The sequence below is a fragment of the Pyxicephalus adspersus genome, chromosome 1 (genome assembly GCF_032062135.1).
Source record: "Pyxicephalus adspersus chromosome 1, UCB_Pads_2.0, whole genome shotgun sequence".
Classification (NCBI taxonomy): Eukaryota; Metazoa; Chordata; class Amphibia; order Anura; family Pyxicephalidae; genus Pyxicephalus; species Pyxicephalus adspersus.
In genome coordinates, this window is record NC_092858.1 from 86,012,853 (window position 1) to 86,031,667 (window position 18,815).

The 18,815-nt window shown below is 36.8% G+C and overlaps 1 protein-coding gene across 1 annotated transcript in view; it reads left to right on the plus strand.

Moving 5' to 3' along the window:
- The window catches only part of MMP28 (matrix metallopeptidase 28), a 31,420-nt gene extending 15,598 nt beyond the window's left edge, over positions 1 to 15,822 (plus strand). Inside the window, exons 4-8 of the mRNA XM_072416902.1 lie at positions 6,963 to 7,181; positions 9,197 to 9,439; positions 10,310 to 10,453; positions 11,736 to 11,903; positions 15,350 to 15,822. Coding sequence (XP_072273003.1) covers positions 6,963 to 7,181; positions 9,197 to 9,439; positions 10,310 to 10,453; positions 11,736 to 11,903; positions 15,350 to 15,723 — 1,148 coding nt within the window. The 3' untranslated portion in view covers positions 15,724 to 15,822. The remainder of the gene's footprint in view (positions 1 to 6,962; positions 7,182 to 9,196; positions 9,440 to 10,309; positions 10,454 to 11,735; positions 11,904 to 15,349) is intronic.
- The last annotated feature ends 2,993 nt before the right edge of the window (positions 15,823 to 18,815 follow it).

Here is an 18,815-nt window from a genome sequence, read left to right on the forward strand (position 1 = left end):
GTATACGTACATAAAAACATTTCCGTTATACCAGTAAGCAATCTACCATTAGGTTTCATTGGTCGCTGATTTTATATTAAAGAGTATAGGAAAAGAGAGAAGAGAAAGAGAGAAAGAGGAGGGGAGAAGTAAAAAGGGAGGGGGATTTTTTTTCTTTTTAATTATTATATTTATGTGGGTTACATGAGGCAACATGGAGAAATCAGAAGAGCATGACGGTGTACAACATACCATACTGTTCATTTTACTATAGGGTCAATTTCATTACATTTATGTTTAATATGAAACAAAATTAGTAGCTCAATAGTTTTTTGACATACAGATAAAAAAGTTATTTACAAATAAAATAAAAAAGTAGACCCTACCTAAGCATTTTTTGAAACACAGTGCACTGCAATAATCTAACCAGCCTAAAACCCACCCAAAATCTATAATTTAACAAGACAATTTCTAATAGCATTCAGGTTAATTAATGAAACAAACTATTTAGAGAAACAAATTGGTCATGGTCCTAATGAGTTCAAACACTGCTGTATACCTATTTCCTCCAATCTCTGAATTCAACCAGATGTGATCATGTGACAACTAAGGTAAAAAGAACAATAGATGTCACACTATATTTTCCAGCATCCCTACATTACAGTGTAAATAATGTATCTATACCAGTAGGTAAAGGACTTGTAGTCATTTGTAGTAGGGGGTCAGAACTTTGTGGATAGATTCACTACTAGTTCAACACAGCTATGCATAGGGCTCTGTTTATAAATTAGTCAATCTGACATTCCCTTAAACCTCCCCTGGCAAGAATAAATTACTGTCAATAAAGATCCCCAAGAGGGAATGTTTGAGGGAATGTCTGATTCCCTGTTTTATAAATAAACCCGTAGCTTTTTTTTTTCAATTTATAAAGTTCATTTACTAATTATTATTGTTACACAGTATTTATATAGTGCCAACATATTACGAAGCACTGTACAAATTCCATAGTCATGTCACCAGCTGTCCCTCAAAGGAGCTAAAAATCCAATGTCCCTACCATAGTCATATGTCTTTATTACATTTTGAGGACAATTTTGGGGGGAAGCCAATTAACCTAACTGCATGTTTTTGGAATGTGTGAGGAAACGGAAATACCCTGAAGTAACGCATGCAAACGAGGGGAGAACCTGCAAACTCCATGCAGATAGAGTCCTGGCCAAGATTCGAACCTGGGACCCAGCACTGCAAAGGCCAGAGTGCTAACCATTCAACCACCGTAAACTTAATGTACAGTGATCATCATGATTGCTTTAAGAATTTGCCCTTATTTAGTTTTGGGTTAATTGGACTTTACTAATGTGCAATGCAGTGTAAGTAGGTTCTTTTTCTTTAAATATCTCTATTTGATAAAACATGCCAGCTACAGGCTCAATGTTCTCTTGCAATATAATTCCATTTCATGAAAATACCGGTGAATTAATTTTATGACATTTTTATGCCAGTTTTATGCCACATTTACTTGTAATACAATAATATAATAATAAAGGCCACAATATGATGTAACACAGTAATAAAGAAAATCATTGTTAGTAAATTATCTTTTGTCATCTGAGCAGCTGGCAGTGCCAAACAAACTCATTAGGTCCCTTGTAGTCTATACCAGGAAACATATTGATTGAAAATGGTCCATTCACAGCTTTAAACAGACTGAGCTGTTGTTTTCGAGTGACGCTTAGTGACCTTAGGATCACATGTCAAAGCTATCATAAATTAAATGGCAGTTTTGTGTTGCTGTTTTTATATGTCATCCAGATGTAGCCCAATTTTCAGATGGTTACAACATGTTGTAGCACACTGGGCATGAACAATACTGCTACCTGGGGCTATAAAAAGCACAATGAACAATTAAAACAGAATCAGCATAGTTAGTGTTTTTCTTTTCAGTTTAAAACTTAATTTGTACTCTATTCAAAAGAGTGAAACCAAACATATATGGATTTTACACAAAATTTTTCCTTTTGTGGTTTCCGTTTACTTTATAAGATATCCTAAAGATCTAATCTAACTTTACTCTTTGGACAATATAAATTGTGTCTGTCCAGTGGATTTTTTTGTACTATACAGAGTAGTGAAGAAGGAGAACTCCTGTGGGGTTTTTAAGGTTATCTGGGGATTTGGTTATTGGCATTGCCCCTGAATTTGTTTTGTGTTGTCTGTCTCATGTCACTGTTTATATTTTTATAATCGATTTTTCTGACAAAATTATCAAATGGGGCATATATTGTTTTTAAAGAAGCTGTATGGTGCACAAATGGGCAAATATTGATTTACAAAAGGGCTGTAAGAGCAGTGACATCTATCAGTCTTCTGTAAGGTGTCTCCAGTCTCCAAGAACTTTAATGATTAGTCTGCAGTATCTGACTTTCAGTTACATTTTCTGATTATGAAGTGTGGCCCTTTGATGACGATATGAGGGGCTGCTCTTGATGAAGTGAGTTGACCACTTTTGGCAAAATTTATTCTATTCTAAATCTAAAACAGATGAGGAAATACCTTTTCTAACTGTGTCTTCTAAAAATGTTGATTGATGGTTGTCTTTCTGATTTAGAAGCTCCAACTTTTCAAAAAAAATGCAGATTAGGAGCGCCAACTTTCCAATCCCTATGTTTGTTTTGGATCGGTGACTTAGAATGTAATAAACCAGAGAGAGACAGAAAGTGGTATTTTTACCCTGATTTTTACATGAGATCAGTAAAGGTAGCTTCAGTGTTTTTATCATGAAAGGGTCCTTTTAATGATTAAATGCTACAGCTTCCTGGCTTAAAATTCAATTTGGTACAAGTTTAAATGTCTTCCAGAAACCATATTAAATGTCATACATTGCTTTATCAATGTATCACTAGCAAGAAACCTAAAAACTCTTCCAGAAGGTTGAAACGCAGATATGTAAAAGGAAAATTAAAGGAGATTAACCTTTAAATAAGGGAGTAGTCGTTACGCTTGGCCCCTTGACCTCAGATTTAGCTGTCTCCTGTATACCCCCTGCACAAGTGCGATGAGGTTGCTAGGAATTATAAATGTGTCTATATGTATCAATTATTTATCCTAACACCATAGCAATTTACAGGCTCTTGTTTTTCCAGTTTCAACAAGTTGAAGCATTTGAGTTTTGTAAGTCAGCTGATTATTCTACACTAGCTTTAAACCACCTGCTTGCATCACATAAACATCTTGTTCAAACCTGAACAGAGCAAACCCCAGGGCTTAGGATGAGAACACTGAAAAATGCTGGGAATTTTATCTGAAGAGCTGAAAGGATTGCAGGGGTTTGAGTGATTAATGGGTACTAATCATCAGTGTGTGCAAAGGGATTCAGAGATTGCACACTCTCAGTCTGAGGTTACTCAGTCTAATGCTATGTTAGAGTATTTGATACAGGTAAACACAAGGCAAGACTTTCTATTGTCTTTCCTGCCACTCTGATGTTCTTTATAGGCTGTTGTGCAACAGATATTTCACCTGCGTACTTAACGTTTTAAAAATATATAGTAGGGTTGGGTTACTATAGGAGTATGGTTATAATAGGAATACTGTTCACTTGGCTTGTGTGTGAATAATAATGAATAATCACATATAACCTCATATTCATTAGTATAGTTAATATTTGACTTTGCACAGGTAATAATCTATAATATTTTATTATAACAGCCCCCGTGTGTACTTTTAACAACTGCTACAGACAGGAGGATCGCCAACCAAGAGCAATGGGTGGTGGGGCATCTGCTCATTCCCAAAGATTAGGCTCTCAGGAATAAAATGCATGTGACTAATAGTTAAAGTTTTTTTCTTCTATATAAAAAAAATGAACCATTGGTTCTGTGCTGCTGGCCAACAAGCACTTGCTTTACCCATTTCTTCTTGACATTGTTTGAACCAAAACGGAGTAAGCTTTTTGCTGTCTGAATTTTGGTAGTCTATTTCCTTAACACAAGTGATCACAAAAAAACAACAGGTATTATTATTATTATTATTATTAATAATAATAAACAGGATTTAAATAGCGCCAACATATTATGCAGCGCTGTACATTAAATAGGGATTGCAAATGACAGACTAATACAGACAGTGATACAGGAGGAGAGAACCCTGCCCCAAAGAGCTTACAATCTAGTAGTGTAATTCAATGGATATAAAAGCAGGTGTTCAGTACCTAAACTAGTTAACTGATTTAAACAGCTCTATACATTAGGCGTTACCAAAAAAAAATCATTGTCATTGGTGTCAAACACCTGGACCTGGAAGATTGTCCAGCAGTGAATGTTTTAGGGAGTGTCAGATTCACAGATTTATGTATAGACCTCTGAATGTGTGATGTGTAATTTATAAGCTTGGGTTTGTGGAAAGGCCTGACCACAGATTGCCCTTGTTTAGGTTTACCCATCAGAATATTATTATTATTGTGCAGTGCTCTTCAGAAATGTGTATGTATATTTTTTATAGGCGTGATTTGTACCTTCTATGATTATTTTCCCTCTTGGGAAGTGGAAAAGGTTTTCTGTTTGCCTTTTATTTCTGTAATTCCTATGTATATTAATGTACAACCTAAACAAAATTACACCTGTCACGAAAGTCAGAGCCAAACATCTCTAGTGGACAGATCATCTTATGTGCAGGCACAGGTGAATATTTATTTTAATTTTCCAGAACCCCAACATGTTGTTAAAGTTATTACAGTGTAGAATAGTTTGCAATGACCTTCATGATCATATGAGCACTTATATTTAATTGTCACAGCTCAGAAGCACAGCACAGATTACAGGGAGAGGAAAATAGGCCTAATTTATTAAAGCTCTCCATAACTAGAGAAGATAGACTACCATAGAAGAACCTGGGTAATCCATCAAACATGGAATGAATCTAGTAATAGTCTGCAAATGAAGAGTTGGGTATTGGACCTGAGTGATTGAGACATTTACAGAATTTACAGACATGGGTCTTTCCAGAGCAGACTTTCCTAAGTGGGTGTGTGAAGCTTCAGGGTTTTCTTTTGTTTTGTGCCACAGTTACTATATTAACTAATAAACTGAACTGTTGTGTAGTCGCTATGTGACACTCTAATGACTATCTGTATCCTTGATTTGTTGCTTCATTTTAGCAGTTACATATTTTCCAGTTTATGAATATATCATATTTTTACAGTGATCTTTAAAAAATAAACAAGCAATTAAATAAATAATTGTGTTATCATGTAAATGGATAGATATTAGATAGAAAGCCGGGTGATATTCTGTAGCATGAGTCATGTGTGATGCTATGATGAATCATTAATGACACAAGCATTGCCTTTGGGGTTAGGTGTATATGCAAGGCTTGCCTGGTGAGGAATGCAGACTATAGCTGTCTGTAGGTAATGATATGTAAAAGGAGAAAAGACAAACTGTCTCAATACGATTGAGTGAGTCACTGAGCTTTGTGATGTAGCTCCTTAATCTAAACCGCGTTCTCTGTTACAATGCAGTACTGTTTCTTGGCCGGCTGTTAATTGAGTCTTTATTTGGCAAAATGTCAATAAATTATCTATTTAACTGAGTTGTTCTTTATGGACCTTTTTTACCAACTTATCTCCCCACTTGGAATTGTCAAGCTTGTCATGGCTTTGCTTTCCTGTCTTTTTGAAGTTGCACACTGAGGTGTTAGCATCACTTTACCAGTGCAATGACGGTAATTATGATTTTCAGAGAAAAATGAGTGTTTGAACAAAGAACTAGCATTATCAACAGAAGGATAAAAGGTACTTGGGTAAACTTCTAAACTGCTTGACTTGAAATTTCTATACTTATGTATGTGTTTAGAATAGCTTGCTGTCTATCAGGTGATGACAGATTTCTTCTATTCTGGCTGTTAGCTAAAATACACTATATCATGGAGCAAATTCTACAGTATTTTCAATTTTCATTATTCTTAGAGGACAAGGTAATGCATAATTATCAAATTAAAGTTGCATGAAATTGTGTGTTGGGTATCTTATTTATCAGATATCACTGATATCCCTACAACACCTCTGCAATTTTTAAATGGCATTAATCTTTTTACAGGCCAAATATAATGCTGATTCAGGTTTGACACGGTGGTAGTTCTTTTGTATTTTTGATAATTTTCCCTAACAAGGAGAAATATACCTAGAGGCTGTTCAAATAACTAATCAAATTAGGAATTTTGTTAGCTGATAGAGACAGGGCCTCCATTTTATATCCCCTTGATAGGATTCTCTTGTAGTGTATCCACAGTGTATATACATGGCTGGCCCCTGGTATTGATAGTTATTGTTAGATCTTAATGGTATTGACAAATAGTTTGTAATGTAAAAAAAAGGACAAAATCACATTGCACATTACTACGGGGGAAGATGGACTTTCATGGGAGAACTTGGGTCATCCAGCAAACCTAGAAAGGATCTGGTCCTGGATGAAAACATTTGCTAAGTAATAGTAAATAATTTTTAGGAAATTAATTCCAGGTTTGCTGGATCCCCCAGGTTGACCCATGATAGTCTATCTTCTCCATCTGGGAGAGTTTTGATAAATCAGACTACAAGGAATGTAGTCTGACATCTGTTGTTCTTCTTACTTTGGGTGTCAAATGGTTACATCTAATTGCACCGCTCACTGACTGAATTCAGAGATGAGAAAACATAGCTTTAATACTGTGTGCAAGCACATTTGGCCTATGGAACAGATACTCCACTTTGCTTATATACACTGTTTCTTTTTGTTCATCAACCTAATTTTGCATTGTTCAATTGTGGGTGGAGTTAGGCTGTAAACTAGTTGATATAGTCATTAACAGTTCATTTTACTTTTATCCTTTTTATTAATCAACAATACAATAAATTAAATTGCCTTATGGTTTTGTGTATAAATTTTGCTGATCTGTGTTCTCATAATTCCATACTTAAATTATCATAAATGTGTTTGCTGTTCCAGATAAATGGTACAAACATCAGCTGACCTATCAGATTGTGAACTGGCCCTGGTATTTGTCTCAGCATCAGGTGAGGCAAGCAGTGAAAGCAGCATTTGAGTTGTGGAGTAATGTCTCCTCGCTGACCTTCTCTGAGGAAACAGGCGGCCCGGCAAACATTCGTTTGGCTTTCTTCGATGGAGAGCACAATGATGGAGCAAGACATGCGTTTGATGGACCAGGTAGTAATTCATTCACTCTTGTAAGCTTTGCTGTTAGAATACAGAGTGGTATACTAATCCAGAAACTAGTTCAGAGAAGCCAGACTCCTACTTCGTTTGTACAGAGTATTTCAGTACAGGCCCATCCTGTCTTGTAAACCCAGCAGAGTCTTCTTATATCCACAGTTCTTCCTCCCTCGGACTGGATGTATTTTGTCAGCTCTGAATGACAATGTATACAAACTCCTAAAAACGTACTCTTTAGGCTGTTTCGATCACAAAAATATTGCTTGTATAGTTAGCCAGGGGCAACACGCCTTTATCTTGCATTTCGGCAAAGTCTCCACACTGATGTTCTTTTTAACGCTTCCAAGTGCCCATACTGTGTTTGAACATGTTTATGGGACTTTATACAAGTGTAAAAGGCATTTAAAATCAGGAGTTTAAATGCTAATATATACATCGATTGGATTTAGCAGAAGCATTTGTTAGTGTTTTAAAAGGAAAACTCTGCAAAGTCTGATTTCATTACAATTGTGTGAAGGGGGATTCTTGACTGCCCATCCTTACCTAGCCTAAATCCTTACAAGTGTGACTTAAGTATATCAGCATAGTATGTATATCACCTTACAGCTGTAAAAGTCTGCAAAATTCCTATTTAATATACAGCGCTGCGTTATATGTGGTGCTATAAAAATCCTATTTGTTATTGTTATTATTATTATTATTATTAATAATAATAACAACACTATTTGTAAGAAATCATCCATATTCCCACCACAAATATTTAAAAGTAAGATAATCTGGTGTGGTTCTCTTTTGTTAGATGACTAGTTCAGATATTAGGTAACCTTTCTAAACTGAATCACTTTTTATATTTCATATTTTGCCAGTAGCTATGGTATTATCATTACGTTTTTTGCCTTTATTCTATTTATAACGTATATAGAAAAAGATATTGATTGTTGTCGGAAAACAGGAAGTGAGAAGCTTCTGATACTAATTTTTTCAAGTATATTTCCCTGTCCAAATATAAAAGGAATAAGAAATACTGAAAACATGGTATTTTTATATTGAATACAGTGTTAAAGGGTCCAAACATCCACTATGTTTTACTTTTCTAACATCTTTTCACTTTTTCTTGCGTTATTGGAACAAGAAATACAAAACCAGCAATAAAATCCCCCTCTTTGAAGATCCTATTCATGTTTGTGGGTGGGTCACGAGGGGTTTGTTTCATTTTTTGTTTAGTAGAGGTTTTAAAATGAAGGTTCTAACCCTTGCTAACTTTATGCTAAACTAAGAATAGCGCAGGACAGTTGTCCTAAAATATTACTTCCAATGAGTGCAGCCTAGTAAAATACTTCCCTTAGGCTTATTTTTTTTAAATCTTTACTGTGGGGCAGAGGTTGGAACTCAAGTTGCGCGACTTGGTCTCAAGTCCGACTTAAGTCGCCTAATGAACTAGTTGCAACTCTACTTGCAACTTGACTTCTGATTTTCTCTGCTAACAGCTAGGAGGGAGGGGGAAGAAGACAGAGTTACAGAAGCTTCACCACCTTCCTCACTTTCCCCTTTAGCTGTCAGAGGAGAAAGCTGTGGACTTAGAATGCAATCCTGTGCTCAAGAACAGGATCAGAGCTCTGTTTTTCTATGGGGACAAATGGGGATAAATGAAGTGACTTGACTTGGGACTCGACTTGGAAGAATTTTTGGTGACTTGAGACTTGACCTGGGACTTGGTGTCAATGACTTGGGTCTCGACTTGGACTTGGAAGGGGGACGACTTAGTCCAACCTCTGCTGTGTGGTCTTCAGAAGTTCAGCAGACTACAGCATAAATGAGGCAGCTGTAGAAGTGGGCTCAGTGGGGTAGTTCTTGCTGCAAAGGCTGTTCAGCAGTGCTACATAGTAAAGATTGTTAGAATGGTAAAGATGGTAAATGTTAGACTCTCTGAGAGTTTGTTTAATGACCTGACATTGTATTTTGCTCCATACACATTCTTTGCACTAACAATAACCTGTGTCTTCTGGCAGGTGGTGCTCTGGCCCATGCTTTTTTTCCAAGAAGAGGAGAAGCTCACTTCGATAATGCTGAACACTGGTCATTAAATGGGAAGGGCAGAAATCTGTTTGTTGTCCTGGCACATGAAATTGGGCACACACTTGGCCTTCAGCATTCACCCTTCAAAAATGCTCTCATGTCTCCATACTACAAGAAACTAGGCAGGGATTACGTGCTGAATTTTGATGATATCTTTGCCATCCAAAATCTCTATGGTAATCTATTAAATGATGGGTACATGGGTGATATGGATTATACTGTTTATGAATAAACTTGTTTGGCTGCTATGACCTACTTCATAACGTCACTAAACTATAAAACATAATACAGATGTTCATTTTTTGAGGCTCACATTGCAATGTGCAGAGGTACACTTACTGTTACTGTATATGTGTTAAAAATAATGAATGAGCACATTAGCCTTTACACCATGTGTTTTGTAACATACGTACAACAGCGGCAATCCATTTTAAAGGCACAGCCTGGAAATCTGACATATCTGTTTAGGGTGGATGGTGTAGAGTCTATTTGCTTCTTCCTTTTGTCCTTGAAGTCTCCAGTCTGTGATGTGTAGCCACCAAAGTTTCTAGTATTGCTTTACCTATAGTAAGGTCTCCTTGCTCTGTCAGTAGGTGGTATTACATTTCCTGCCCCCTTGCTCTTCATAATAAAATACAAAATTCTACAAAAGTAGAAAGGAGTGTGGGACTGCTCCACTTGTACTGGTCTTAGACCAGCTAAACATCCTGGGGGGACAGTAGCGCAGGGCTGTGGACGCAACAAAAGTTGTATCTACTCTCGGACCACCAGTTGGTGACTGCTGCCTTAGAAGATCTGACACTGTGTGCACAAACATTTTGTTCTACAGTTCCCAAGAAATAAGCCACTGATGAGTAATTCTGCATCTTATACCAAACATGAAATATAATTTGTGGATAGACAAGCTTGTACATGCTATTTACAACGTTGTTTGGAGGTAAAACCCAATCTATAAAATGAATCCTAGACACTATATTATAGTAATGAGTGTCCATATGACCAAATCATATTTTTGCTGTGAATTAAGCTTTGTGTTTGTGTGACAGGGGCTCCATCAAGTGGCAGATTGGTGCAGCTTCCTGGAAAACAATTCACCATGTTTGAAGATTGGAGTGAAGAAAAGAAAGGAGTCACAGATGGTGCAGCCAAACCCTATTACTGCCAGTCCATGTTTGATGCTGTCACTTGGGGTAAGAACTTCACTAATTAAAAGCATACAGAGATTTAATAATTGGTATAATAGAAACTTACACAAGACTATAAGAATGCAGTAAATCCATTAAACAGTATTATTATGTCTTAGGGACCAGCTAAAAGGACTAAATAAAGCACATATATTAAATCAATTAGGTAGATAAATTGCTAAAAATGTTTTTCAGAATTAATTCTAATCAAAGTATCATTGCAGTAACCAATTTATTTCTGCAAATGTTAGAATTCTAACTACTACCATTTTATTTATTTTATACATAAACATCAGTGTTTGTGAACACCTAAACAATACAAAAGATCACAGATTGGAGTGGCAATACTAAAACTAGAATTTGCAGTTTGCAGGAATGATTATATAGGTAATTGTCAAATCCATACTTATGGGAACACACCTGCACAATAAATACTTAACTTGTCATTAGTGGAAGTGCAATAATTAGTGTAAACTGCAGCTTGTATAGCAACAGTGCTCAAAGTGTTTATGGTCTGTTGGCAAACTGTATCAAATTTTAACATAAATAGCTTTAAAATCTTGCTGAGTTGGGAGAAATACCCAATAGATGTTTCCTGTAGAAAATGCTGGTCTAGTTTTCTCTCAGTTCTAGACTTGTTATCATATCCCACAACAAACATGTAATGGGGAAACTGCAAGGAAGTTTGTCTTGGTAGCTGGACCTATTAAAAACAGAATGCACCAATATTGCACAAGGAAATACTTAAACCCCTTACAAATGCGGGACTGTTTTATACAGTAAAATAAATACAAGGAGAAATTGTAACAGCCCCTGTCAGGTATTGTTCTTATCATCCAATTGGGGAGATTTCCCATTACTTACAGAAAATGCTCCGAAATGCCCTCCTAGTTGTCACAAGAGCAGCATTGGAAGATTGCTCCACTATTCTGTTTTGGTGAAAATCCAGGATTTTTAGACTTTCTATTTATTTCAGTCCTATTGACAAAGGTCACCAGGACAAATGGAGAATGTAGGTTTCTGCAGGTGTTCCAACCCCTCACCACTCTATCTAAAACAAAAATGTTAGTGTTAGATACATGGGCCTGTGTGAGCTTTTTGGTGCGCCTTCTGCAGACCAAACATCTGCCATACATGCCCTTTTCTTCCTAAAGTAGTGCACAACAAGGCATGCCTTGGTAACTGCATTCCCATTCAGGTGAATCAGGTCCTAATGTTTAGCTAACTCTTCTATGTATTTGACAACATATAAGTCTATCTGCAACTTACATTTTTGCTGATTATACAGACTTGAAAGAAACATTGTACATCTTCAAAGGCCGATACTACTGGATGGTGACTTTGGATGGGAATGTGTCGGAGCCACAGCTCACACAGCAGAGGTGGAAAAAACTACCAGCTTTTGTTGAAGCTGCAGCTGTATCAGGATCAGATGGAAAGTTTTACTTTTTCAAAGGTGAGAATTTCTGATAAAGACTGCAGTTTCGAAGTTACATATTCCAGAGCTGGTAATGTTTGAAATAATTCCCAGGTAGACCACTAATGAGAAATACCCAGGCCAGTTACTCACAGAAGTGTCAGAGGACTGTGTCACACAGCAGACCCTTTGATGATTTGGATTACAGTATGTTTTTTTTAGTAACTCAACAGAATCACTAATTTTTTTATTCCAAAATTTTCCTGATTTTTTTTCCTGTCTCCATAATGTGAACATGTGAGGACATGGCAATATAAGAATTGCCATTGCTGATTTTTAAAAATTTTTTATTTGTCATGTACATAGTTAAACTATGACTGGCTTTACTACTTGTTGATTTGGGGTAAGCATGTAGCCAGTAAACTTTCACCCTGGTGTTTATTTTAAGTTACTAACTTAATAGGTGCTCTCCCCATGTTTTTTGTTTTTTAAAGACCGTACTTGTTAGTTTGGTGTAGTCTAATATTTATCCATTAAAAATAGGTTGTTGCATCAGAAGAAGAAATGTCCCTGCTCACAAAGCAGGAACCCACCGCACTCTACCTAATATGTAACACAGTGCAAAAAGTAACATCACCCTATGAAATGTTCCCTCTGATACAGTGGTCCCCAAGCTTTTGGACATCACGGACCACTAAATTTACGGACTCAGGACTGCGCATGCACAGGGAGCCGCTTGTCACTCAAAGGGAAGGAACTTCCCCTTTAGTGACGTCATGATGCCAGAACCTGCCCACTCTCCCATCGCAGATCTGAGCCTGCGATGGTAGAGTGGGCAGGTTGTGTCCAGAGACAGAACTCACTCACTTCCCTGAGCCTGCCATCCGTACGCAGCTCTGGCCGATGCGCCACCCCAAGCTTGGTCCTTCTCCTGACCCCGCTGGCCAGAGCCGCGGACCACAGGTTGGGGACCACTGCTCTAATATAATAACAATTGTTGTATGCCATGATAACAAATTACCTGCTAATGCTGCCTTTTCTTTGCTGACAACTTCACTCGTCAGCTTTAAAAATTTCTATTTCTCCAAGCCTGATCAGCACCCAAACAATTCTGTTTAACACTCTAAAAGTTTTACATTACTGACATTTGTGGTTATGCGATCACTAGGAATACAAAGAACAGGAAGATACTTTTTTTGAGACTTTACTCTTATTAGAACTTTCAATATCTTTGGTTTAGTAACTCCGAGCAATTTGGGGGAGGGGGCATAGCCCTTTTTTATCTATTTTAATTCTTTACATATGCAATCACAATACACATCATCGTTGTTGTAGTAAGCAATACAACAATGCACTGCTGTGAAGCCAACTTTAGATATTAATGGAAAAGCAGTGAAGGAGGGCAACGTGCTGATTATCATGACAACTTTTATCAACAGTTACCTTTGCATGAAATGTAACTTACAGAAATAAAGACAGCAGTTTACTGTGAACTGAATTTAAAGCCTGGAACATTTCCAGGGGCAGATCTCACCATCAGGGATTTGTAGAAGGCAGTGCTGAGACTGACTTTCTTTCCTAATCCCATACTTTTCCCTGAACATACACAAACATTTCCAGATAGCATTACGCCATACCTTAAATACTTTGGCCACTCACAGAGCAAGGAGTGCTGTCACACAGCGAGCAAAACATAAAACGTCAAGGAAACCGGAGCTAATTAGCAACACTACTTGCCCTTAGAAAATGAGGCTGTTGTTGCAGTCACCAGGAACTAATAACCAGGCTGTTTTGCCTTCAGCATAAAATTAGCACAGCTGTTGAATGCTTGGACTCGGCTGCTTACTGCCTGCTGTCTGAGCTGCCAAATAGGTAGATTTTCCCCATTTATGTCATTAATGTCAAGATGACTTAGAAGAAAAATAAAGGCATGTGTTTATTGTAATAGCTACAAAGACTGCTGAGTGATTCTTTTCACTCCTACATGAAAGTAGGTTTGTTGTAAGGTAAACTGCAGAGTGCAATAAAAACTGACAGCAAAGTGGCATAAAACTAGGCTATGCTAAGTATTTATTTTCTACATTCTCTGCAGCAATAATTGCGCCAAAACCTAGAAATCACTTCTATTAATGGTCTGATTTCTAAACAAGTAATTTTGGGTAATGTCAAGTTTGTGGCTACAGCATGCAGAAATGGCATCGGGTAAAAACAGGATCCAAGGAAGGATTAAAATACCTATCAGGCCATATTTTGCAGTTTGCTTCTTGCTTGGATATAAAAGGAAATCTACTTTTATTCCAGTGAGTTTTCTCCGGGAAAATGTTGGGTTTTTCACATCTTTATGTCCTAGTAACGGTGGCATGCTGAACCAAGTAATACTGCAGGAAAGATTTCTAGACAGAAGCTTAATTTTTTCAGCAAAACCTAATAATAACATAATGGTCTATTCATTTTTATCTTGATATTTATGGCGGAAGTATTTCTTTATGTTACACAATAAAAGTTTAACAGATAGGGCAATATACAATAGAATAAATAAAAGTGAAGAATATATTTCTGTGTAATAATATAAATATATATATATGGTAAAGAATCATAACATCAACTGTGTGAACATAATAGTAAAAAGCCACATTTTTCTGTTGTTCAGCACATCTGTATAAACACTTACATGGCTCACTTGGCATACAAATAATCATTGTTTTCTTACACATTTTTATGTATGATTTTTTTGTAGTATTTCACATCAATTGGCACATGTAAAAACCTTGGCGACTCCTAAAGGGACTTAAAAGCATTTAGGAATCCTCCAACATGTCTACCAAAATATACAGATATGGAACACCAATGGCGAACGGTTTTCTGTGGCAAATGTTACAAGCCGTGTGGTCTGGATTGTACCATTTAGTCATCATATTATCACTTTTTGTGTTGACCTGAGTTTCCCATTAAAGAGAATGAGTAATTAAGCTTGATAGGTAGAAGCTACTAATCTTATACTTTCTGATTCTGTGACTGAAATATTACTCAAATTATTACAGTTTGAGTTAAAACTAGATGCCATGTGTTGTAACATTTAAGAACCTCATATGTAACCTTTATGGAAAAGGCAGTTTTTCCAGTAATATGGAATCACATTTTATACACATCAATTTTTGTGTATATATATATATATATATATATATATATATACTTATATATATATTCATATAATTTGTTTTCCTGTATTCACCAAATGTAATTGCTGCCTGCTAAGTAAATGGTGTAGCCAGTCAGCTCTGAGCTGCATTCTATGGTTATAGCTAAACCTTTTCTCATTAGTATGTAACCTGCAAGCTAATTGTTCCTTCCATGTGGAGCTTTGTAGACATGTATTGTGCTTCAGCACGCCTCGATATACAATCAATGTAGTTACATAACTAGAGCAGTATTGTGCAATATATCAATGTGGAATGCTTTGAATTTATTTTGTAATTGTTTTTTAGGTGGAAGATGTTGGAGGTACAAAGGTTCTAGACTAGAGGCTGGTTTTCCTCAAAAGTGTAGTGAAAATGGTTTTCCACGACATCCTGACACGGCTTTATATTTTCCGCCACTTGGACATTTGGTAGTTTTTAAAGGAGAGAAGTACTATGTAATTAATGAGGAATCTATGATGGTGGAGCCTTATTATCCACGCAGCATACGGGACTGGAAAGGTGTTCCACCCAGCGCTAATGCAGCACTGGCTCATCCAAATGGCCATGTCTATTTTTTCAAGGGTGAAAATTACTGGATGTTTAATCAGGACACTCTGAGAGTTACTGCTTCTGGGAAGTGGGTGCAAGACTTATCTTGGCTCAGCTGTCAACATTTTTGATGTCCAATTTCAATTATTGTTATGTATAATCTCTGTAAATAATGAATTTGCTTTGTAATATTTTATTTACCTTTATAAAAAAAAACACATCAGACCAAATCTGAAATGAGTATTATTCTAAAAAAAATATTTTCATAAGCTTTTACCACTATTTTCATAAGCGTTTACATATATATATATATGTTGTGCTGAGGAATTTAAAGCACCAGAGTCTCTATTACTAACAATGTAACATACTGTACATTGTTGAAACCCTCTTTTCACAATAGCTACAGTCATGGCAGCATACTTTGTGCAGCACACAATTTTTAGCCCACAGGTCAAGTCTTTTACTGAAAGGCTTCCAGGGGTCTATTCCATGTTAAACATAATTTACCAAGAAAAGATCAGTTACCCAAATCCTGGCAGAATTGTGGTTTACTTCTCTCTCCTTAGGAGTTGAATTGGTAAAAAACCTTATCTTTAAAAACAAAACTACTAATCTAATTTTGCAATAATTCTAGCTGTTTCAATACAGGTTTTGTAGAACTTAAAGTGGACCTAAACTAAAATGTTTACTTTACATAAAAGACAACCCTTTTATATAAGATAAAAATTACCTTTTTTTTGGGAAGGGTAAAGCCCGTCCCCCTTCTGTCGTGATCGCTGCACCCATCAAGACAGAATGGGAGCGCAGAGCCTCCTGGGATACATATGTCATGGATACCAGAAGGTTTCTGCCTGCTCCTTCTGCACATGCCTGATCTCAATTCTTCAATGAGGGGGGTAAATTATGCCGATCTCACGCATGCACAGTGTGATCGACATTCTTTTTCCCATCTACGTCACCCAATCTTGCGCCTGTGCAGTGGGAGATTGGGTGATGTATGAAGAAGGCAGAAGACAAGGTAAGAAGATGGCGGCACTCGGCGCTTCTTCTGCACCTGAATGAAGGAGGATACCAAGTTTACTTCCACTTTAAGAGCAAACACTGTAGAGCAGTGGTCCCCATCCTTTTGCATGTTGTGGACCATTAAATGCAAGGACTCCGAACAGTGCATGTGCAGGGAGCTGTGCATCACTCAATAGGGGAAGAAACTTTCCAATTCCTGAAAAGCTAAAAGGAGCCTTATGTATAGGCTAACAATTCTTTCCTACCTTACTCAAGTAAAGGATACTTCTTACTCAGATTTCCACCCAAGAAAAAAAAAAAGGAATGTACTGTGTGTGCTGATGTGGCACCATATTGTGAGAGGTCTCCCCACTACCTACACTCAAAGATTCTAAACTTATCAAAGGTTTGACAAAACTGCTCACTGACTGGGGAGATCAAAGAATAAATTAGACAACTGGTGTGCCCTCCTGAATTCCAAACTGGGAGAATAACTAAAATGTCAACAGCGAAGACTGGGGCTGTTAAAACTGCTTAAACCTAAAGATATGGGAAACAAGCTTTTTATGAAACCCTGGATCCTGATTTCCCAAAAGAAGTTGTGGGGCTACCAAGACTGGATAAAGCGGGGAGGGGAAAGAGAAACTTTCTGGGCAAAAACCAGGTACAGATACTCCATGAGGTCTCAATAGTTGAAGGTCAACTATTGTTTTTTTTAGTAAGGCAATAACATGCTGTCAAGATATGGTGCCTTACCATGGATATTTCTCCATCTAGATGAGCCCTTCTAGGAATTCTGTATCCCTTGATGAACATTTGGGCATTTGAGAACTAGTTAAGTACTTACAGATGACCAAAACTCTAAAATTCAAGGATGCAGATGAGAGCCTTTGTTGAATATATTATACCTCTGCATTAACACTACAAAAAGTTTCTTCTACATCCCTTAACCAATTTGCATTAATAGGAACAACATTCACAGAATGAACAGCATTGCTATTATATTTTTAACTGCTTAATTTCTCATGAAATAATGGAGTTAATGACTGATATAGTATGCAGCTGTGGTCCATTTCTATTTGACATGGAAAAATGTTTTTTTTAAATGGTTTTATTTATTTACTGGTAATTGCGTAATTTTTGGGCTTTACCCATGGTTTTCTGTGGATGGGGCGTACTGAATGGAAAATGGCTAAATTATCTAAAACCCAAAATACATTAACATTTAGATTTTTTTACCCGTTTAACAGAACTCCTGCTGCTCCAGTTTTATGCCCTCTTATTTCTTTTACCATTTACAGAATACAAGGTGTTCTGAGATCAGCGAAAGAAAGGGGGAACATATAAATTACATGGGTGCAGATATGAATAAGAGACATAGCTTTCATATCCAGAGCTGCTGGGGACTCACATCACAAGTGTAAATAAATTTTAGGCAGTGATCACCCCATACATATATTAGCTTTTAACTGGCATGTATAAATGTTGTAAAGTGTACATACAAAGGTGTGAAATTTATGGGAAGCCAATGTCAAGTAACACTTGAATACCAGTTGTTTGCTGACTGCAGCCTGGAGATTTACCTGTTCAGTGAAAGGCAAGTATAGGCTTCTCTCCCTTTGAACCATAGGCCAAAATATTGACATAGTAAATGTTTAACCTACAGAAATTATAAACCTTGTGCTTAATTCTTCCAGACAGGTGCATGTTTAATTGATGGACTCCTTATCAATCAGGGTTTATTGTGTAATATAATAGTAATTGGCTATTGTGTTGAACTTGTCACTAATAAACTTTACTGCAAGTGATTTTTGCCCAAAAATGCATGGGTAAAGTATCTATAGGCAATCAATCAATGACCCAATCCAACTGTCTGCGGCAATTATCTCCGTTAGAAGTACACCTAAAAACTGATACTTTTCCACAGCGAAAGTCTAACAGAAAATGACATTTTTGAATGACCTGGCCAATCTTTTCATTTTTCATAAACCATTTTTTTTACCAGCCAGGTTTTTTGTTTTCATTGTTTTTGTTATTATCCTTCACTTCCTGTCTCATTTACTGGTGCAACCTGCAACAGAAAGCTATGTAAACTCCTTTCCAACAGGAACACAGCAGTATATTTAATTTGCACTCTAATCATCAATGATTTTATGGGATTAGCCCTGTAGAGGCAGCTGGATTTCTTTGCCATAACAATCATGTTTCACCTAGGTAATGG